Source organism: Salvelinus sp. IW2-2015, linkage group LG22 (genome assembly GCF_002910315.2).
Source record: "Salvelinus sp. IW2-2015 linkage group LG22, ASM291031v2, whole genome shotgun sequence".
In the NCBI taxonomy this organism is placed as follows: Eukaryota; Metazoa; Chordata; class Actinopteri; order Salmoniformes; family Salmonidae; genus Salvelinus; species Salvelinus sp. IW2-2015.
In genome coordinates this window covers 35,241,166-35,264,280 of record NC_036862.1, presented here as the reverse complement: position 1 = coordinate 35,264,280, position 23,115 = coordinate 35,241,166, and the positions used below count along the sequence as shown (strand labels likewise).

At 44.3% G+C, this 23,115-nt stretch overlaps 1 protein-coding gene and 1 long non-coding RNA gene across 4 annotated transcripts; both read right to left on the bottom strand.

Annotated features, from left to right (window-relative positions):
- Window positions 1–6,794: 6,794 nt before the first annotated feature.
- vwa7 (von Willebrand factor A domain containing 7) lies at window positions 6,795–22,878 on the bottom strand. Of its 3 annotated transcripts, XR_011473890.1 has the most exons (18): window positions 22,480–22,877; window positions 19,814–20,065; window positions 17,500–17,733; window positions 17,218–17,314; window positions 17,006–17,140; window positions 16,589–16,784; window positions 15,678–15,847; window positions 14,990–15,102; window positions 14,665–14,781; window positions 14,369–14,578; window positions 13,925–14,057; window positions 13,667–13,819; window positions 13,468–13,560; window positions 13,054–13,334; window positions 12,624–12,760; window positions 11,694–11,853; window positions 10,611–11,453; window positions 6,795–9,003 (listed from the first exon to the last, which is right to left on the bottom strand). XR_011473890.1 is itself a non-coding variant. In XM_023967261.2 (17 exon segments), coding segments are annotated over 16 exon segments (3,063 nt in total). In that variant the 5' UTR covers window positions 20,060–20,100; window positions 22,480–22,878; the 3' UTR covers window positions 10,573–10,865.
- Window positions 12,099–12,613, bottom strand: LOC139022835 (uncharacterized). The gene is made up of 2 exons (XR_011473891.1): window positions 12,170–12,613; window positions 12,099–12,137 (listed from the first exon to the last, which is right to left on the bottom strand). It is a non-coding gene; the product is annotated as an uncharacterized lncRNA (long non-coding RNA).
- Window positions 22,879–23,115: the final 237 nt, after the last annotated feature.

Below are 23,115 nucleotides of genomic sequence, written 5' to 3'. Positions count from 1 at the left end.
TCCAACTGCTACTGTTGAGTTTGGWCGACTACAATCCTTCAATAAGTTACTGAGGCCCGAAAGGACCCTACTCAAAGACATAGGATCTAGAGTGCATCAATAAGTTAGCATGATGAGTTATGATTAACCTACATAATCTACTTAGGGTTCAAAACAATCAAATGTTCAAAGAAAAGGGTGGAATGGCATTCTATCTCCTTGCATTCATAAAGTTTTTAATTGAATTGAAATCAAAATGGCTTTTGTCTCAACCATTAACACTGTGCCATTTGTTATGTTCAACAGTGGGATCATGATTCCTGACAGAAATTAAGGGGAAATTCCTAACTTGTCAAACCTGTCTGCTGTACGTGTATGAGGAAAACTGACGTGCTACTCGGAGTCTGTGATGCAATCTTTGCAAGGGACCAATCAGTGTGTTGTACAACAAGGTAATCAGGCTTTGTCAACAAACCCACAGTAACAAAAGTGTGAATGGAAACTCGTCTCTTCACACTCAAGGTGTACACATCCATCTTTACATGAAGCGTATCTTGATTTGGGCTCTGCTTTGCAGCCATACCATACCATATGCAGGTGGGTGTATTTAAGGACATTTACATGGCACATGTATTCTTTATATTAATCACATTAACCATATCTTTGCTTAACATATTTACAATTACATTTTCTCTCTGCATGTTCTGTTGTTATGCAGATGCTCAGGTCCTCCACCTACATCACATAGGGTCAGAGGGTGTAGCAGGTCTGCCAGAGTTCATGGGGTTGTGGAGTGTAGATGACAGAACCATCCTCCAGTATGACAGTAGCACCATGCAAATGGACGCTGACGCCCCAATGCCTGATTGGCTCAGCAGCAACGAGGGTCTCTCTCGTTGGAGGGGAATGAACTTCGTCTCCAGAATCATTTGCAGGTTTTTAGGATTCACCTTGACTACGATACCTTACAGGTGAGTGCTGTCGACTCAATGTCTTTGTATATCCATTATATTATAATCTCGACAATTTATTTACAAAATAACAAATTAAACAATGGGATGTCGTTTTTTTCTATTTCAATGAAAAATAATGAACTGTATGTATTTACACCTCCATATACACTCCTGAAGTCCACAAAGATGACAATAATTCTGGGCAGACCTGGGCGGCTGCAGTCTTTCAAGCTGTCCACTTCAGGAAGTGCAGAGCCAATGGAGCATTTGATCTGGAGAGCCTTTACTACGAGTGCATCGTAAGGCTAAAGACCATTTTGAAGTACGCAGCTTGGATCCACGACAAAAAAAGGTAGACAAAGTTTAGTAGTCTTGAAATGCAAATTATGTCAGTGGTAGAGACAATGTTGACAACACTATGAACGTTGAGGTGGCTTGATTACACCTGGCGTTCTCGCAGTCCCTCAAGTGCGTGTTATTGATAGAAGAGGCCTACGGATACCCTCCAAGGTGGAGGTCACGTGACAGGGTTCTACCCGCAGGCGGTGCAGGTGGAGTGACTGGGCACACAGGGGCTTCCCCTGGTGGACAGGGTGAGCAGTGGAGAGGTGCTACCCAACGGAGACGGTTCGTACCAGCTGAGGAAGAGCTCGAGTGTCCCACAGGGATCCCAGGACACCCAGAGATACAGCTGCTCCACAGCAGTGTAGCCAGGAACATCACAGTAACCTGGGATAAGGGAACATGCCTTTGTTTCATCTTTCCATTTGTTAAGGAATGGACTGTTACCTACAGTATGAGGAAAATGTAACCTATGTTAATTTGGAACGTAATTTTTAAATGACTGACACTTTGAAATGTCTTCTCTTTATGCATGTCCACAATTCCCAAGACCCGATCCAGCTTCTGGAGGAACAGTATCTTAACAGTGATTGGCTGTCTGTTTCAGTCTGTTGGTCTATTGTGGAAGAGAGGAGCAGTCAGAGAGACCTCCACTGTGACTCCCAAGTCTGACCACGGCATGAACCAGTCCAGGTACTGCAGGCCAACACGTCACTGTTTAGCGCCAACCGAGAGGAAGGAGCTCATTTGCTATAACCAGTGGCTTGGTTGATGTGCTTTAATCCTCAGCCTATGACAAGACAGAGACTTAAACCAGACTTGTAAAACCAGACTTGTAAAAACCTGTCATACTGTAATGAACATGATAGGAGACAGAGCTGAAGGTGTTTAATGGAAGGGACCAGGAGGCAGGCAGCTGGGTCCAGGGGCAGGCAGGTCATACAGGGTAGGTCCAAAGTGACAACAGTACAGAGAGGGAATAGGCAGAAAGCATTGTGAGTGAGGAAGGCAGAAACTATCATAGGACTGAAGGACGGGAAAAAGAGCTGCAAGAGAAGTGTCACAAAACAAACCTCTGTTAGGTTCTAATTTCTCAGAGTAAATAACTCACGGACACTAGAGAAGCTTAACCAAGTTMAATTATTCKRAAAGGGTCGTRACAGCTGTAATTCAGACAGAAACATTCACACAAGCACTGATTTTGAACCCTTTCTCCTAGGCCGAGTCTCCTGCACAACTGAACATCCAATGCATCTGTCGCTAGACAGAACCTTAGTGATATCTGTTCTTCCTCACTTCATCTAACCTGACCTGTACCCCAAAGTACTCATTCCTCCACCAACTCAAGGCTGTCATGGTTATTGATACAAGGCTGTGTCTACTCCCCTCCCAGGGTATTCCTGATGGCTAACAATAACATCCTGACAGTATAAACATTATACATTACCCTCAGTGACATATCCTAACATAATGTAAACGTTATACATCACCCTCAGTGACATATCCTGACAATGTAGACATTATACATCACCCTCTCACCCTCAGTGACATTGTTAGTTTCCAAGATCTCCACCCAACACATTCCAAAGCCATCTGTCTTTCCACAGAAAACCATTAACTTCTGACATAAAACCCAGTCTCTTTCACTCCTTATATTCTATGCTTCTGATCTATCATGTATTTAATATCTCGATGTTCAAAGTTTAGCCCAAATCCAACACTCACAGTGATGGGGTGCAAGGAACTGAACTAAATAGTGTGGGATAATGACAGGTGTGTGAACAGGTGATTAGAATTCCGGTGGTTGGGATCTGGAGAGAGAGCTGGAAAGTGGGCTGTGTTCCGGGGATCTAAGTGTTTGGGAGTGTGAGTTGGACGCAGACGTTACACATACACTTCAAGATAGGATGTGTACCGTGGAACACTGACGTGCTGTACTATGCTGTGTTGAAATATTAGTGTCGTCTAAATTTATACCAACAAGGAAGTCTGATTTTATTTTTAGGTGTTCTATTTTTAGGTGTTAGGTTTGGGAGCTGGCTGGGGAATTCCCAGAATGGTATTGAAAACTTGTATCATATGAAGCATTGATCAGAACACCATTCATAGCTTAATACACAGAACACTAACAAACAAGCAACAATACAATATTTGTATATTTCTATGGCACATTGTCAATAAAATACATTGAAAAATATCATATGTAGGCCAACAACTTATTAGTATCGTTTCCAGTTACAGTGGTTTTCCTTTGAGAAATTTAACAAACATGTACTTTGTGGCCCATGATGAACACAGAGGTATTTTGGTAAGTTAATCCACAAAGTGAAATGTTTATGTTTGTGCACGAGATGTGTTTACCTGCACTGGGTCCCAATCGTGTGTGTTTTGTAAAAGGGATTTCCAGTGCTAGGTTGAGTGGTTTCCAGTGGTTGCTTGAGTTCGATGTCTTTTACTGGTACCACAGCAGAGCTTGAGTTGTGTCTATATGCCACGCATGCTGACCTACAGTAGAACAGTCCAAATTAAACTCAAAACCAGATATAGCTTGGCAGCCAAGTTTCTTATTTTCAATTACATTTTAGTCATTTAGTGCCTTGCTCAAGGGCTCATTGACAGATTTGTGTCGCCTAATCGGCTCAGGGATTCAAACCYGCAACTTTTCAGTTACTGGCCTAATGTTCTTAACCACTAGGCTACCTGCCACCCATCCCATAGAGTTAATTAGAGGACTTATCATGGATATAATCTTTTTTTGCATGGACATTGCCATTAAGGGCTTCCACCAGTTTGATTTTGACTTCTGACATTTGGCAAGCGTGGTAAACAGCACAGCAAGTAAGCATTTCACTGTAAGTATACACCTGCTGTTTACAAAGCATATAACAAATCAAATTAGATTTTTTTTATTTGAGTAGTATCTCATCCTAYGGTGATGTGTCCAATTTGTCCTGATAGTGGCATTATGCATTTTTTAAACACAAAATAAGAAGAAAATTGACTACTTCAAAAAGGAGATGGTCTCAATGAGGCTGTCRGTGCTCTCACAGATGCCATAATGCAACAGATACGAAGATGAGTCCACTAACTAACTCTATGCTTCAGGGCGGAACTAACTCTATCACAAACACAATTTGTTTTTACTTAACTAGGCTAGTCAGTTAAAAATAAACCCTTATTTACAATGACAGTCTAGACCAGCCAAACTCTGACAACACTGGGCCAACTTATGGGACTCTCAATCACAGCCAGTTGTGATACAGCCTGGAATCGAACCAGGGTGTCTGTAGTTACACCTCGAGCACTGAGATGCAGTGCCTTAAACCGCTGTGCCGCTCCAGAGCCCTAAAAAGCCGTCAGAAGTGGGATATTCTGTAATTTGACTCAAGCCAACTTCCTATTACACTTCAGCTCATAATCTGTGTTCATGAATACACCAACAAGAACATATTATTGGCAATATGATAACCACAATTGTAAATTCATTAATGTAATTCTCCATCCTAGGTTCATTCATTATTTGAGTTATGCTTTTGGAATTCTTGTCTCACCAAGTTGTATCATAGTACAACAAACCAAATGCAGTGTTACTTTGTATACTTTTTTACAAGGCTAAACCCAGCAAACACAACCACTACACAATGTTGTCTATTGAAACAGGCTARAGAAACGATAACTTCAAGTGTTGTCTTCCAGCCCCTCCTCTTCATTGCATCGCAACCCAATGGATCTTGAATCCAAAACTCGTCCATTTAGTAATGATAGATGATGTCATTGTCTATTAGTACAACAGCAGTGCTGAACAAGAGGCCGTGATGCCAGAATGGTTGAACCACCCAGAGGGAATTGAATTCTGGCGGGACGTTAATCGAAATCTGAATTGTAATCGATATGTAATGGTTACGGCTGTGAGAGTAACAAGTGAACATTACAATCATTAACATGGTAAGACAAAATATGTGTGCCAAGACAGTGCAACAGAGAYCTAAAGGCATGGCTATACATGCCGTCAGATTTGACACCACTGAGATGCAGTGCCTTAAACCGCTGCATCACTCAGGAGCCCAAGTGAGTAAGTTGCATTTGTTGAGTAAGGCACCGGTACATTTCCCAATATCATTTACAATTGAATTGGCTGGAGATATACTACAGCATGCAGTGGAAGCTGCTGAGGGGAGAACGATTCATAATAATGGCTGGAATGGAGTATAATGGAGTGAATGGAATGGTATCAAACACAAAAAAATCTTTCTGYCCATTATTATGAGCCGTCCTTCCCTCAGCAGCCTCCACTGACAGCATGTAGTATGGTCACAAGTGTGATCTTTTTATCCAGTTCCAAAGAAGAACCTGGCCAACATGTACATAGTGAAAGGCATCATTTGGGCGCCAGGTAGCCTAGTGGTTAGAGCGTTGGACTAGTAACTGAAAAAAGGTKAAATAAAAAAATGTATCTGTTAAATTCATCTTAATACTCGCTATCCTGTTCAAGAGGGGTGTGATTGGGCCTTTCATTGCCATTGTGGATCATTACAATTTAGTATGGAGGTGAGTAGTAGGTAAGAGTCAATCTTAAAACCTCTTGCTACACTAGGTGTTATGTTTGGTCATTGTAAAGTAAACAAGGGCTTAATGCCCCCTCAGCCACATGTTAATTCAGCTCAAAATCAAGAGGAYGAGGWTGTATTTATGCTGCAGTAGTTTGTGTCGGGGGGCTAGGGTCAGTTTGATATATCTGGAGTACTTCTCCTGTCTTATCCGGTGTCCTGTGTGAATTTAAGTATGCTCTCTCTAATTCTCTCTTTCTTTCTCTCTCTCGGAGGACCTGAGCCCTAGAGCCCTAGGACCATGCCTCAGGACTACCTGGCATGACTACTGCTGCTCCAGTTTCAACTGTTCTGCCCGTGAGGAGCTGCACCCTCGACAACTACTGTGATTATTATTATTTGACCATGCTGGTCATTTATGAACATTTGAACATCTTGGCCATGTTCTGTTATAATCTCCACCTGGCACAGCCAGAAGAGGACTGGCCACTCCTCATAGCCTGGTTCCCCTCTAGGTTTCTTCCTAGGTTTAGGACTTTCTAGGGAGTTTTTCCTAGCCACCGTGCTTCTACACCTGCATTGCTTGCTGTTTGGGGTTTTAGGCTGGGTTTCTGTACAGCAATTTGAGATATCAGCTGATGTAAGAAGGGCTATATAAATACATTTGATTTGATGACCAATGATTAATTAAAAAGTAATTTTCAGAAATGGAGAGAGATGAGGTGCATATCATTTACCGTTCTATACTGCACTTGCCAAGTATTATCTAATAGTGTTTATTTCTGGTCTTCCAAGTGCTAGTTCATATTCTGAGCGATAAGGGCTTAGTATTTCAGTTAACGAAGTAGTTGATCTGTATACATGTTGTAAACATTTCTGAACACCAAAGAAATATCTGTATGAATTTGTGCTCTATTGTCACGCTCGCTATCCTCAAACTCCCTGTCATAAAACAACCAAGGCGCAGCGTGCATGTCGTTCCACATCTTTTAATCGGAGTGAAAAACTTAACCAAGAAAACAAACAGGTAAACAGCAAAGAACGTGACGCAACTGAGGTGCACACAAACACACACGGAAAAATAATAATTACCCACACGTTAGGTGGGAAAAAAGGCTGCCTAAGTATGATTCTCAATCAGAGACAACGATAGACAGCTGTCCCTGATTGAGAACCATACCRGGCCAAAACATAGAAATACAGAAACCTAGAAAACAAAACATAGAATGCCCACCCCACATCACACCCTGACCTAACCAAATAGAGAAATAAAACAGCTCTCTAAGGTCAGGGCGTGACATCTATAAAAACCTAGTCATTTACAAATGGTAGACTTTCTGCTTTTGTTGTTGTGGTTGATGTTGTAAAAACAAATCCTGTTAATTGTTATTTTACTGTTACATGAGCTGCAAGATACACTTGAAACCACAAATCAATGTTTCAGCATATCATTGAAGGAGTGGTTAACATCAGGAAGTAGCTCCATGGAGGAGGATTTATCGATCTGTTCCAGGGCTGGAAAAGTGAATKGTTTTGTGTGACTGTTAAACAGTAGCTGTGCCTGGGTAAAATCGCCAGGGAAGCCAAGCCAGGAAAAAAAGACACAGAACAACCTATGTGTTGTGATAATTGCATTGTTTGCTCTATAACCTGTTCATATGCCTTGACACTGCGATATATAGGCCTATGGTCGAGACAATACGAAGACACAGTGGCAGAATAAATTGAACCACACATTTCTTTCATTACAAAACCGGAGAGCAACATCTGTCCGGTGAAGTCCACAAAACATATTGCATGTAACAAACAGTTACATGACCAACAGCATGGTCAAGCAAGTTAATGTTTCCGAAACTTTCGGACTACTAAACAACTATGACTTACAACCATYAGTTACAGCAAGTCGCAAAGAAAACAGCCGCTGCCTCCACTATTCCAGCACCATTTCAACATCATCTAATCACCTACAGTATGCTTAGTCGAATACAGTGACAACTAAAATATACCAAAAACGATTGTGTAATCAATGTAATCTAAATATGACGTGACTGTCCATGGTACTGATTTATGTGTGTGGTGTGTGCCCATGCGTGTGTGCGTGAGTGCAAGTAAAAAACAAACACATGTTAACCAGTGGCAGTCGATGCCGTTTAAGATGAGCATGGCCTTATTTCTATCACAGCATATTGGATGACTGTCATTCAAATTCCATTCACCCAGTTCAATTTAACATCGAAAGGTTTAAACTACTACATGATACTAAACGTTTCCCTATACCCATCATGAGGTTGCTACAACCTAGCCTTTGAATGAAAGTTTACAATGTAGGTGCACACAGGTGATTTGATTTGAACACCACGTGAATGGTTCGGACTGGGTGAACTACATTCACGGGTAATTCAAGTCTGGTGCAGCGGTCTAAGGCACTGCATCTCAGTGTTAGATGCGTCACTACAGACCCTGATTTGATTCCAGGCTGTATCACAACCGGCCGTGATTGGGAGTACCATAGGGCAGGGCACAATTGGCCCAGCGTCGTCTGGGTTAGGGTTTGGCCAGGGTAGGCCGTCATTGTAAATAAGAATGTTTTCTTAACTGACTTGCCTAGTTAAATAAAGGTAAAAAGGACACGGCATTTATTTGTCTCTAACACCTTGTAGTGGTGTAAACAGTCTGTTCGGGAGTCAGCGATGGGACAAGACTGTAACTACCAATTGGGGWGAAAAAGGGAAAAAAATATTAACAAAAACAAATGACAACAAGGATAAGGGTTTGTATGACACAATGTGTAACGCTCGTCTGATGAAGAAGGAGTGGACCAAAGCGCAGCGTGGTACGTGTTCATAATATTTTAATAAATTAGAACACTTGAACAAAAATAACAAAGAGACAAACGAACAGTTCTGTAAGGTAACTAAACTAAACAGAAAACAACTACCCACAAACCCAGGTGGGAAAAAGGCTACCTAAGTATGATTCTCAATCAGAGACAACGAAAGACAGCTGCCTCTGATTGAGAACCACACCCGGCCAAACACAAAGAAATAGAAAACATAGAAATAAAGAAACTAGAATGCCCACCCTAGTCACACCCTGGCCTAACCAAAATAGATAATAAAAGCCTCTCTATGGCCAGGGTGTGACAGTATCCCCCCCAAAGGTGCGGACTCCGGCTGCAAAACCTGACTCTAAAAGGGAGAGGGTCCGGGTGGGCTTCCTTTACGGCGGCGGCTCTGGTGCCTGTCGTAGACCCCCCTCCGTCTCTGGCTCCCCCCACTTTGGTGGCGCCTCTGGTGCGGGGACCTTTACCGCCGACCCCGGACTGGGGACCCTCGTAGCGGGCCCCGGACTGGGGACCCTCGTTGCGGGCCCCGGACTGGGCACCCTCGTTGCGGGCCCCGGACTGGGCACACTCGCTGGGGGCCCCGGACTGGAGACCGTCGCTGGAGGCTCGGGACTGGAGACCGTCGCAGGAGGCTCCGGACTGGAGACCGTCGCAGGAGGCTCCGGACTGGAGAACGTCGCTGGAGGCTCCAGAATGGAGACCGTCGTTGGAGGCTCCGGACTGAAGGCCGTCGCTGGAGGCCTGGGCCGTGGAGGAGGCACGGGATGAACCAGGCTGGGGAGACCTACTGGAGGCCTGGTCCTTGGAGGAGGCACTGGATGGACCGGGCTGTGGGGGAGCACTGGAGATCTGGTGCGTATCCCTGGCACCACTCTTCCCGGCTGAATGCCCACTTTAGCCCGGCACCTCCAGAGCGCAGGCACAGGTCGAACCAGGCTGTGGGGGAGCACTGGAGATCTGGTGCTTACCACTTGCAACTCTCCTCTTGGCTGAATGCCCACTTTAGCCTAGCACGGGCGGAGCGCAGGCATAGGACGCACTGAGCAGTCACAGCGCACCGGAGACACAGTGCGCAGAGCCGGCGCAGGATACCCTGGGCCGAAACGGCGCACCGGAGACCAAGCGCACTGAGCTGCCACAGCCTGCCCTGGCTGGATGCCCACTCTAGCGTGGTACTTACGGAGAGCTGGCTCCGAGCGCACCGGGCTGTGCATGCGCACCGGAGACACCGTGCGCTTTATCGCATAACATGGTGCCTGCCCGGTCACTCACTTCCCACGGTAAGCCCGGGGAGTTGGCTCAGGTCTATAACCTGCCACCGCCAATCTCCCCATGTGCCCACTGCCTCTCGTGCCTGCTTCGCTGACTTGCCTCATATCGCCGCCTCTCAGCTTTAGCTGCTTCCAGTTCCTCTTTCGGACGGCGATATTCCCCAGCCTGCCTCCAGGGTCCTTTCCTGTCCAGGATTTCCTCCCAAGTCCATGAATCCTGAACCCTCTGCTCCTCCTTACCACGCTGCTTGGTCCGCTTGTGGTAGGTAGTTCTGTAACGCTCGTCTGATGAAGAAGGAGTGGACTAAAGCGCAGCGTGGTACGTGTTCATAATATTTTTATAAATTAGAACACTCGAACAAAAATAACAAAGAGAACGAATCGAAAACAGTTCTGTAAGGTAACTAAACTAAACAGAAAACAACTACCACAAACTAGGTGGAAAAAGGCTACCTAAGTATGATTCTCAATCAGAGACAACGAAGACAACTGCCTCTGATTGAGAACACACCCGGCCAAACACAAAGAATAGAAATCATAGAAACAAAGAAACTAGAATGCCCACTGGTCACACCTGGCCTAACCAAAATAGATAATAAAAGCCTCTCTATGGCCAGGGCGTGACAGTACCCCCCCCTATTCCCCCCCCATGGTGGGACTCCGGCCGCAAAACCTGACTCTAAAAGGGAGAGCCCCTGGCCATAGAGAGGCTTTTATTCTCTATTTTGGTTAGGCCAGGGCGTGACACAATGTCAATAAAGTACTATTTAAAAAACAACTTAATTCATCATTGTCTGCTTTCCAGTGAAGGGTTCAAGTGAGGAACTGAAGTCTAAAGTGTGCTTCTAGTGGCCCATAAAAACAGAAGCCTTTTGGTTYCAAAACATCTTTAAGGTTATTTGACATAGAGAAATMATCCCACATCAACCTACAGTGGAACAGTCCAAATCAAACTCAACAATGAAAACAACAGGAAGCAACTTTGCAGRGGCATCTCTCCAGCCCTGTTTGACACTCCACTCCTCTCCCGTATACCCCTCTGCTGGCTGGAGGTCAGGTGGCAGCGCCTCACATTGCCGGCCCCGTCCCACACCAGGAGCTCCGCCTGGGGGGAGCAGCAGGGGGAGGTGTACCTCACCCACAGAGGCTTGGGCAATCCACCTGTCCACTGGGCCACGTTCAGAGGAGGGTTACCTTGTACCAGCCTGGGATCCAGTTCAGCATAGCTATTCTCCCCATGTGCTGGGCTTGTCCTCTCCCTGTCTCTCTGGTTCTGGGGTTTGTGCTTGGGGGTGGGCTGGTTCTCCTCCAGGCTGTCGCCTGGGGGGTCTGTGGGGCTGTGGAGCAGGGTGAGAATGCCCTGACCCTGGGAGAGCTGGAGGGAGGCCAGGCCAGAGCGCCCCCTGTCTGTCACAGCCAGAGAGACAGTCCATCTGGCTCCTGTGCACTGAGTCGGGCCTGGGCAGGTGTGTTCTACTCGCATGATGGAACATGACGGGGGAGACATGTCAGGATCCTGGGGGAGAAGGGGACAGGATGTGATATCAGGGTTACTACATAGGAAATCATGACATAAAGAGGGGTGGGCAAGGTGATTAGTATGTGTATATTAAATAGACATTTCCCTATGTATTTTGAATGCTGGATTCCAGTGAGCCTCTGATCTCCAAAGCTGAGATTCAAAGGCCTTGTTTCTACAGTATGTYTGTATTGTACTCATAGTAGAAGCTCGGTTGTCTCAGTGTATGGGTCTCACCGGAGGAACCACAGTCAGGTGCAACACTGCYTAGTTGGAATCCAGGGAGTCCAGCACTCGCACTGTCAGGGTCATAGTGACAGCCCCTCCTGCCTCAGCCCCCTTAGGAGTTTGGAGCTCCACCTTCCCCCTCACTGACCCTCTCTCCCCCACAGAGAGCCTGAGAGAATAACATTTTAGAATGAGAAATAACATAGAGTAGGGAGCAGTGATGACTATCTGCTATACAGTATATATGTAACGGGTGTTCTCCTCCTCTTCGTCTGAAGAGGAGGAGTAGGGATTTGACCAAATCGCAGCGTTGTGAAATGACATGATATTTATTCAAACAAGACGAAAAACAAACTATACTTGATAATAAACAAAATAACAAAACGACAAACGAAGTAGACAGACCTGGACTACGAACTTACATGTAACGAAGAACGCAGGAACAGGTACAAACTACAAACAAACAAACAAACAAACAAACAAACAAACAAACAAACAAACAAACAAACAAACAAACAAACAAACAAACCGAAACAGTCCCGTGTGGCGCAACATACACAGACACAGGAGACAACCACCCACAACAAACAATGTGAAACCACCTACCTTAATATGGCTCTCAATCAGAGGAAACGTAAACCACCTGCCTCTAATTGAGAACCATATCAGGTCACCCATAAACCAACATAGAAACACATAACATAGACTGCCCACCCAAACTCACGRCCTGACCGACTAACACATACAAAAATAACAGAAAACAGGTCAGGAACGTGACAATATATTTTTTWATTAATTGTTGTTTATTTTGCTTAACAAGAGCTTTGTGATTCTGTCTGTAATGCAAAGTGCTATAAAAGTGTAATAAATTATTCATTATTATAATAATTTGCCATTTTGTGACAGTTTGGCATTGTTGGTCTGTTTTGCCCTGTCTACCTGTGTGGTCCTCTCTGAGAGAGATATCCCCGGTCATCGTCAGCGGTCAGGGTGAGGTTTCGGGCGGGGCCGTGGTTCTGAACATCAAAAAATACTGTCGTACTGTGGCCAGGAACCAGACGTGGGATAGACAGGACCTGAGGGAGGAGAGGAGGAGGAGTAGGGAGGAGGGAGGGAGGAGGGAGGGAGGAGGGAGGGAGCGGCGGGAGGAGGGAGAGAAGGTGCATAATGTCTTACTCTTTCTTCTATTGTGTTCATGGCTGTGTTGTGCTAGACTGTCTTGTTATTTGTAATGTTCTGCTTGACAACTGATTTTTGTGGTGTGTTCTGTTATGCACAGTGCAGCATTGTGCTCGGCCTTATTGTCCATGATGTCCAGATGTTGGGCTGTACAGTATCAGTTGGCTGATAGTTGCTGTTGTTGTTCTACCTGTATCTTAATGTGTGTGTGCTGGATCATCTCCGTGGAGACGCGTTCCAGGCGGTTCCCTCGCCCGTCTCTGCCGGATAGACGGACACAGAACGGCACCCTGGGAACAGAGGCCATCCAGCCAACCAGCTCCTCTCCAGAGGACGCAGATGAAGAGGACGAGTTTAGCCACACTTTCTGGAGGCTCTCCCCATTGGCTCCCAGCAGGGTCACGTGACTGAAAGAGGCCTCCTCATTGGGCAATAGACCTGTGACAGCCAGCACTAGAAAGGTTGGGACACCTGAACGGACATGAAACACCAAATGGATGAATAGATGTGATCATGATTATTTAGTCATGAAGTGTATAGGCTAGACAAATGAAGGATAAATAAATAGATACTGTATTCTAGCCAAAAACCACACCCCCCTCACCTGCGATTGGACTCCCCTCCACTCTAGCCAGGCCTGGATGCGTTCCATTGGCCTCCACAGCAAAGTAATACAGGAAGTCCACATTGCTGTCAGCTTGGGAGACAGGTATTGCTCTGTTATCAGTCGGCCTACTAGAGTTTTGCTCATGATTACCCTGTGGGAACAGGTACTGTGTGTAGTGTAGTGACAGACGGGGTACCTATGGCATTAAAGYTGACGTGACCATCAGCAATGGTGTTGAGGTGCCACTGGCCTGGCTCTATAGGGGACAGCAGGCTGATCCTGTACAGACCCTGAAACTGCTCACACTCTGCCAGGGGACCCTGCTGATTCAACAGAGACTGAGTACGATCTGGGAGGGGCGGAGGGAGACAATGAGAGAAGGAAGATGTCATACAGAAAAGGCTGTGGTCCATGTGTGTATCTACACGTCAGTGTGTGTAATGTGTAGTCGTACCAGTTGGGCTGCTGAGGACACATTGTCTGAGGTCTCCAATGAGGTGAAGGGTCACGCACTTCACTGCATTGTCCACACTGAAGGAGTGGGATAAGTTGGAGTCACTATCACTCTCTGCATGTAGCAGAGTCACCTACAGAGGGAGACAGAAGGCTTTGGCGCGAGGGCAGTGTTTCCCAAATGACGTATTGTAGTCTACAAAATCCCAGACCTAGGGCAACATGTGGGAGGCAACTCATCTAGGGATAATACCAATGACAGGTCTCCTGCCTGAAAAMAATAAGCAGAAAAGTACCATTCTAAGAAACTATTTTATTTAGCATTGTATCATATAGTAATAAAACCTATTAATTTCAGACAAATAGTGGATCAGTATGGGCAGGTGCACCTCTGTAGATAATGATTGTACTCTACCACAGTGAGTATTTTGCCTTGTTGCAGTACCTTATCTGCAGCTGTGTTGTCCTCAACTATGGCAGAGACACGGTGGATGTCTGAGTTAGTGGTGAAGACAGTCAGTCCCCCGGAAACAGAGGACAAGGAGGAGTAGAGAGCGAAACGGTCAGGGGACAGAGTCTCCCTCCTCCTCCTCCTCCTCTTCCTCCCGCTGCCCTTCATCTTGTGACTGGGGTCTTCAGTCAGAAGGAAGGTCACCTGGTGGAGCCAGAAGGGATTGGATTGTTTATCTGGGATCCTTCGTTATAAATTATCATTTTTATCACACAAACAAAAAGTGTTACCTTGCATTGTTTCTCCAGTATAAGAGCCCTCACAGCATTGTACAGGTGAGCATCTTTAGGGGAGGCATCAGTGAATACAAAAATCTCTGACAGGGGTGGGCTATGAGTGAGGGCAAGCTGTAACACACAGGTACATGAATGTACATAAGACTATCAACAAAGAGAGGGTAAAAAACTGCTAAAATATAAAAATGAAATCCTCTGAAAATGATGATTTGGCTGTTGCTATGTACAATTTATGTTCTGTTTACTGTATGTTATCCTATGCTGTTATTAAAAGATAATAATTTGATGTCAAATCAGCTGTAGCTACTCTCTGTGTTACCTGTATGGCAGAAAGACACATCTCAGGTTCATCTCCTCCACCCAGAGCCATCAGGTTCTCCATATAGCTCATGAACTCCTCCGGTTTCTCTGTCTCATACACCGGCCCCACCCCTGGAGCACAGAGAACACAGGGAACATACTCACTTCAGCACCGTACACACTGAGTCAGTTACACTGGTAGCACCGCAATATAATTATATATACAGTGCATTCGGAAAGTACTCAGACCCCTTGACTTAAAAAAAAAAAATTACATTACAGCCTTATTCTAAAATGTATTTTTTTTTTTAAATCCTCATCAATCTACACACAATACACCATAATGATAAAGCGAAAACAGGTTTTAGTTTGTGCAAATAAAAAACTGAAATACCTTATTTACATAAGAATTCAGACCCTTTGCTATTAAACTCAAAATTGAGCTCAGGTGCACCCTGTTTCCATTGATCATCCTTGAGATGTTTCTACAACTTGATTGGAGTCCACCTGTGGTAAATTCAATTGATTGGACATGATTTGGAAAGGCACACACCTGTCTATATAAGGTCCCACAGTTGACAGTGCATGTCAGTGCAAAAACCAAGCCATGAGGTCGAAGGAATTGTTCCGTAGAGCTCAGACACAGGATTGTGTTGAGGCACAGATCTGGGGAAGGGTAACAAAACATGCCCTCTCCCTCCCCTCACCTGGGTCATGGAAGGGCACCAGCAGGAAGGTGCCAGGCTGCTCGGGAGTGTTGGCGCGGGCCTTGATGATAGAGTGGGCACGGAGGCGGGCTGCGGTGATCTCCTCAAACATGCTGCCTGTGGAGTCCATAACAAACACCAGCGCTGGAGGCTGCTTCACACTGAAGAGTCTGCCCTCAGGATAGTARAGCCAACAGAAGGAAACAGTCTGCCCTCAGAATAGTATAGCCAACAGAAGGAAACAGTCTGCCCTCAGGATAGTATAGCCAACAGAAGGAAACAGTCTGCCCTCAGGATAGTATAGCCAACAGAAGGAAACATCTGCCCTCAGGATAGTATAGCCAACAGAAGGAAACAGTCTGCACTCAGGAAAGTACAGACAACAGAAGGAAACAGTCTGCCCTCAGGATAGTACAGCCAACAGAAGGAAACAGTCTGCCCTCAGGATAGTACAGCCAACAGAAGGAAACAGTCTGCACTCAGGAAAGTACAGACAACAGAAGGAAACAGTCTTCCCTCAGGATAGTACAGCCAACGAAAGGAAACAGTCTGCCCTCAGGATAGAACAGCCAACAGAAGGAAGCAGTCTGCCCTCCAGGATAGAACAGCCAACAGAAGGAAACAGTCTGCCCTCAGGATAGAACAGCCAACAGAAGGAAACAGTCTGCCCTCAGGATAGAACAGCCAACGGAAGGAAACAGTCTGCCCTCAAGATAGTACAGCCAAGAACAGGAAACACAGTGGCACGAGTAGTTACAACACATTATATGATAAGTTCTGTGTACCATGTTTACCATGTTTAGAATATCAGCACAAATGGATTGTCTATAGATCAAATTAAAATGTAATCATATGAAACTTTATTTAAAAAAGTGTATTTAACACCATAATGAAGGCTACATAGACCCCACCTAAGGAAGCTGATGTTGCCCACACTGTCTCGGAGGTCTCTGAGCACAGTAATGGTTGCCGTGGTAGCGAGGCGGGCAGCCTCCAKATGGAGGTAGTGATGGGGGGAGAAGAGAGGGGAGGTGCTGTCCTTATTGATGCCACCCTTGGCCCCTTGGTGACGACTGCTGTCCAGTACACCCCCGTGACTACACTTCCCTGAAAAACACAGTATTTATAATGATTATTCATCAAAGATAAAGTTATTATAAAGTGTGACAGAGATTTTCTCAAATGGAAACCACACTCATGTTGAAGCTTGCAGACGTTTGAAGTATTTCCTTTTTTTTTTTAAGATTACAAATAACTGAATCAATATATCTGGCTCAGATGTTAGTTCTTCAATCTACACAGGAATGAAAATAGCTAGGCCTCCGTACCTTGTGGTTTGGGTGGGTAGGTGCTGAAGTACCCGGTGGTGAGCAGTAGAGGGTACTGCTGACTTTGGGTCAGTCTGGGCAGGAGGTTGTCTCTGCAGGTAGCGCTGTGACACTCCATACAGGTAGGAGTGTCCTCTGGGGAGGACAGATAGACAAAGAGAACTATGAACACAGATCTCGTTAATTTAACCCAAGATTTGTTTTAACTGTACCTGTGGCTACAGGGAAGGCTGGCTGCCCAGGCTGCAGCAGGTGGAGGTATATTGAGTGCTGACCCATCTCCACCCAGTTACTATGGCTGTAGAAATCCTGTTCACAGAGACAGACAATCAGCGTCCTGCAGGTCAGACACTGGGGACCTCTCCTGTCATTCTCATGTAAAAGGCTCATTGCATATTCAAATTGCCACAACGCCAAATATTATTGGATGAGTGATATTTACATTTGACATGATGTGCTATCTTACAGAGTACCGTGTGTTTGGCCTATTGTACCTGCAATGAGTGTAGCAGCTGTCCCAGACTGTGTCTCGCCCCCTGGTACTCTTTGGCCCGTGCAGAGAGCAGGGTTTGGGCCCAGAACTGCCGTAGCATCGCCATAGATTCCTCCACGCGCTCCGAGTCAAAGTGGTAGACTGGGTCGGACCGTGTGGAGCTCAGGAAGTCCATGGCCGCATTGGAATGCACCACCTCCCCCACTGCATGCCAGAACCCCCGACCCAGACCTGCCTGTGAGACCGTCAACATCATCATCCTCATCATCCAGCAACTGAGTTTATTCATCATCCTCATCGTCATCGTCATTATGGATTCACAGCGTCATTATGGATTCCACTAATTCCACTCCAGCCATTACCACAAGGCCTTCCTCCCCAATTAAGGTGCCACCAACCTCCTGTGATATCTGACTAATGCAGCGTTCAAAACAACTATGAACTCAGAACTCCGAAATCTCCAACTTCTGACTTCAGTGTGTTCAAACTGGGAACTCAGAAAAAAAACGAACACCGACTGGGAAAATTTGTCTTGAACTCGGAATTCAACYTCTGCAAGTCGGGAACTCGGCCTCTTTCTAGAGCTCCGACTCCCCAACTTAAAATCACAGACGTCATGATATGACCTCGTTTTTTTCTGAATTCCCAGTTGTCTTGAACGTACCATAAGGTCATCATAACAGGGTGTCAGAAGTGCTTACACCTCGTCAAATATAAGATAGGAGTGATTATTTCAAAAACATTATTATGTACCTTGACGAAGTTTTGAGTGACCAAAAGTAGCTAACAGCTAACTGTTCTCTCATGTCTCTTCATTAGTTGAGCAGAGCCAGAGATAGTTTAAAGGAGATTGGAAACTCCCTTGGAATTGTATTAACGGCCATTGTGTACGTTGCCCTTGCTACATRAATGGGCCGTGCGGTGCAATCTGGGCGATTCTGGGACAAGGAGCGCTCTCCTTCAAGGAGTGAATGGGAATCAATTGGGCACTAGCTCAAAAACCCAACATTAGCATGCCTTTCATCAACAAGAAGCACAACATTACAAATCTTTTCCGAGATGTGAGATAATTAATTTGCTATCTGTAATATTGTATTGTTTTGGAATCGTAACATTAAGTACTTTCGAGGAAAATAGGCACGTTTATTTCTTACTTGACTGTGTAAAACCTAGTAGTACTACTTATTTCTCTGAGAGTGAGGTGGATATATAGCATTTTGCAAAAAAAACATTGTTATTTGTCTCTCTGAAATGAAACCAGATGGCGTAAAGGAGCTTGCAAGGATTTGTAGTCTTGCATGATATCTACTTTGATGCTAATTAGCATTTTCGAATCTGAGTATTAATAAAAGTCACGTTGTCTGAGAGAGATTTACATGGTTATCAAAACATCACGCCAGGGTAAGCCTACACGAAACACAGACCTTATTTTAAGTGTTTCTCAAATCCGCTATGGGAAAAATTGTGGGAAAAAACMATTGGAATAATTTTCCTGTTTGACCGCTAGATTTTATGGGTATTATGACTCATAATGTGGTACTCTATTGAACAACCCCATAACATGATTAGATAGTGAAAAACACCAATCTCTTTCATKATTTCTTTAAACAATAAAAGCTAATTTACCAACATTTCTTAAAATTGATATATAGGGTTTTGGAATTAAACTCTTCGACTCATTCTTTGCATATGTATCCCTAATGCTCCTAATGAACCATACGTCAGATTCTCTCCAGATTTTGTACATGAAGGAATATAGTTATTATATGATAGAGTGCTTGCTTTGTTATCCAACTGATGTTGTGTCCTTTCTGTCATCCTGTGAACCCTGTTCATTGCTGCTCACAGCTACTGTATATTTTTAATTCTGTTTTGAGAAATCTATTTAATTGATTCTGTATTATATTACCTTTATTTAACTAGGCAAGTCAGTTAAGAACAAATTCTTATTTTCAATGACGGCCTAGAAACAGTGGGTTAACTGCCTTGTGCAGGGGCAGAACGACAGATTTTTACCTTGTCAGCTCAGAGATTCGATCTTGCAACCTTCCGGTTACTAGTCCAACGAGCCACTAGGCAGCCAAAGCAACATTCCCAAAAGCAGCAATAACACAATAATACTGGTCGTGATACTGACAGCAGTCATCATTAGTATTATCATCATCATGTTGTGTCTATAGACATGTTTGTGTCTATAGACAGCCTTCCATGCATCCTCAATTACCTGGAGCTGGATTAAACACTCTTAAGGTGGAACACAGTACTGCAATGTGATTATGTGTGTGTGTGTGTTTACATACACACCACAGCCTCACCTGCTCCTGTGTGTGTCGGTGCTGGTGTGTGTTGGCCATGCTCAGTGTCTCCAGAGTGACGTTGAGGACACCCTGCTCGGTGATGAATTGGTGTGTGTAGGAGTCCAAGGACAGGGTTAACACACGGGACCAGAAGTTGGGGAGGAAGCCTCTGCAGCCTGGTAGAGTCAGTACCACACACAGCAGAACATACAGCTCCCTCATCCGAACCCCTGACCCACCATGACCCCTGCTCTGTGACATCATCACTTACTGGGGAATAGGGTGGGGAGAAGAAGACATTACACCTGAAACATATCATTATTTACATTAGACTTTGGTCTTAGGTATGTTGGTACCGGTAGACTTGCAAGGTTTTTGATAATTGTATCTTTACACAAAATGCAAACCAGTGTGTTACGTGTGTTATGTGCCCGTGTGTGTTGTGTTAGTTGTGAGAACAGGAGGATGTGTGTCTTCAACCTTGTGGCCACATAAACAATTGTTTGTGGTGAGAGAGTTTTTCCAAATAGAGCAAAATAGGCCATGAACCCCTTTTGCATTTATCCACCATGTTTATGGGGCATTGATCAGTGAAGTCTCCTAAATACCCCACAACAAATGTCAAACCTTCAACTGAACAGTGTTCTGGAATCTCTGAAGCCTTCTAGCACATTCTCTGTTGTGCATACTCACCACAGTGACTATCAGTTTCATGTCTCTAACCTCAACCACTTTTGCTACTTGTCCTATCACGAGCCTTGTTTTCATCAATACCCCAAAACATATTTTATTCTATCTGTCTCTCTGCTTATCTTGCTAGTGTATGCTGTAGGAAATTGTTAAAATTTAGCACAATGAAGCCTAATTTAACTTTGAAGTACATGCTCACCAGAAATGACATGGTGAGAGTCACAATACACTGTACTGAAATAAGGATGCTTACCTGACATAGTATGTCTTGATGACTAGATTAACTGGATTGTGTGTGGTACCCATCACTGGGATGTTTCCTTGACTAATCTGATGTAGAACCCTAATTAAACGGTGCATTTGTAAATTGCCTTTAGTGAGTCAGAGTGCGCTCTGGGACATTTGTAAATTCAAKGCGTTGTCAGAGTGTTCAGAGCGCACACTGGCCGCTCTGGCTGAGGAGTAAGGTTGATCAGAGTGTTCTGACCTCACAATGGCAGTCAAGCACCCAAGCTTGCTAGCTACTTCCAGACACAAATGAGAGAACACCTCACTCTGACCATTTTACTCCCCATAGCAGAGCTAGTTAGGCTGTTTTCATGCTATCTAGTGCATTAGTGACTGTAACTGTGCTGCTAGCAACAATTTAATTACGTTTTTTGGCAACCTTTACTGACACCTGTCATATTCAATGGGCGTTGTGCGTTTGTAAATTAATCAGTTATTCTGCACTCTGGCACACTCAAAGGAGAGTGCTCTGAAATCGGAATACATAGCCAAAATGAATTTACAAACACACCCAAAGTTAACTAATAATATGTATGATCATCGCCATAGTAATAAAGTGTGTTAGTTGTGAGAACAGGAGGATGTGCATTTTTGATAACATATCTACAGTATTTCACTTTTAATGTGTATAGTATTGCTTACTAGGTGTTGTCCAATGAATTCTGTAACCACTCAATCTTCAAATCAGGGTTGGTTGGAAAAAMATGTTTAAAAGAGGACATTGTATTATCATATCTTTGTACTCCCTGACGAAGGCCATGCAGCCGAAACGCGTCTGAGTTTTGAAACTTTGTTTCCATTGAACATACAAATAAAGGCATTTTAATTAATTATATGAAGAGTGCCTTGGTCCTCCTTTATTTTTGAGGAGGATGTGTGTCTTGAACCTTGTGGCCACATAAACAATTTGTTTGTGGTGACAGAGATTTTCCAAGTAGAACAAAATAGGCCATGAACCCCTTTTGCATTTATCCACCATGTTTATGGGGCATTGATCAGTGAAGTCTCCTAAATACCCCACAACAAATGTCAAACCTCCAACTGAACAGTGTTCTGGAATCTCTGAAGCCTTCTAGCACATTCTCTGTTGTCCATACTCACCACAGTGACTATCAGTTTCATGTCTCTAACCTCAACCACTTTTACTGCTTGTCCTATCACAAGCCTTGTTTTCATCAATCTAGAGCATTAGTGTCTGTAACTGTGCTGCTAGCAACAATTTAATTCAGTTTTTTGCCAACCTTTACTGACACCTGTCATATTGCCTGTTCAATGGGGGTTGCTTGTTAGTAAATTCATCAGTTATTCTGCGCTCTGGCACACTCAAAGGAGAGTGCTCTGAAACCGGAGTAGCCAAAATGAATTTACAAACGCACCCAAAGTTAACTAATAATGTGTATGATCATTGCCATAGTAATAAAGTAAACAAAGTTGTACATACATGTATTATATAATATTGTGTTAGATAAACAATTTTAGTCCCARGTGCTGGCTTGTAACCATGGATTTCAGCCATAGAAATATGAACCTAAAATTATTTAAAAGAATACCATTGAATAGCATTGCATTTCATAAGCAGTTGTTACTTATAATTACAATAGTTACTATAATTTCTTGCTGTATATCAGATGAGGAAAGCCCTCATCTTCAACTTGATAATCTAATGTATTGCTGTACGAATGTACGTCGCATAGTCATTTTTTCACCTTAATTCATGACCTGTCTTGGTTCTTGATCCTGTTCCTTCTACTTCCTGCTTGATAAGTGAGTTTGAAATATCTCCAGAGTTCAGACACTATTGGCGTACGTGTCAGACATGCTATGTGTCAACTGTCTGTAGAGGAAATCCACATGTGAGTTCTGCTGAGCCTTCAACCACAGTCTGTAATCAGAGAAAAGTTCTTCACACCATTATTATCACACCATTATTGAGTCCTCCAGTCCGTTGTCCTTGGGCCTTGTCTCAAGATGTCCTCTCTGGTATGAAAATACATAAATAAGTAATAGATGGGATGGGCGCCGCTGTTGCAGCTTGCATGAGAGTCTGGTTGACACTGAGTCTTTCTGAGGGGGTAAACGGAAGGCTGAAGGTATCCCCCCCCATTAATGCACGGTGCATTGACTCTCCACAATAAGGCTGCATATATTACCAGCCATAGTGTTCAACTGAAGGCCCCCCTCCCCCTTCTCTCAATCCCTAACTCCCTCTCTTTTCTCCCAGGAAGAAAAGCATTGGGGCGGCCTCTATGATGAAAAACACCCTCTCCACACCCTCTCCCTCCTAGTAGATCCTTTCTTATAACTTTATAAAGAAAGGGGGTCAGTTGCTAACCAACGAGAGA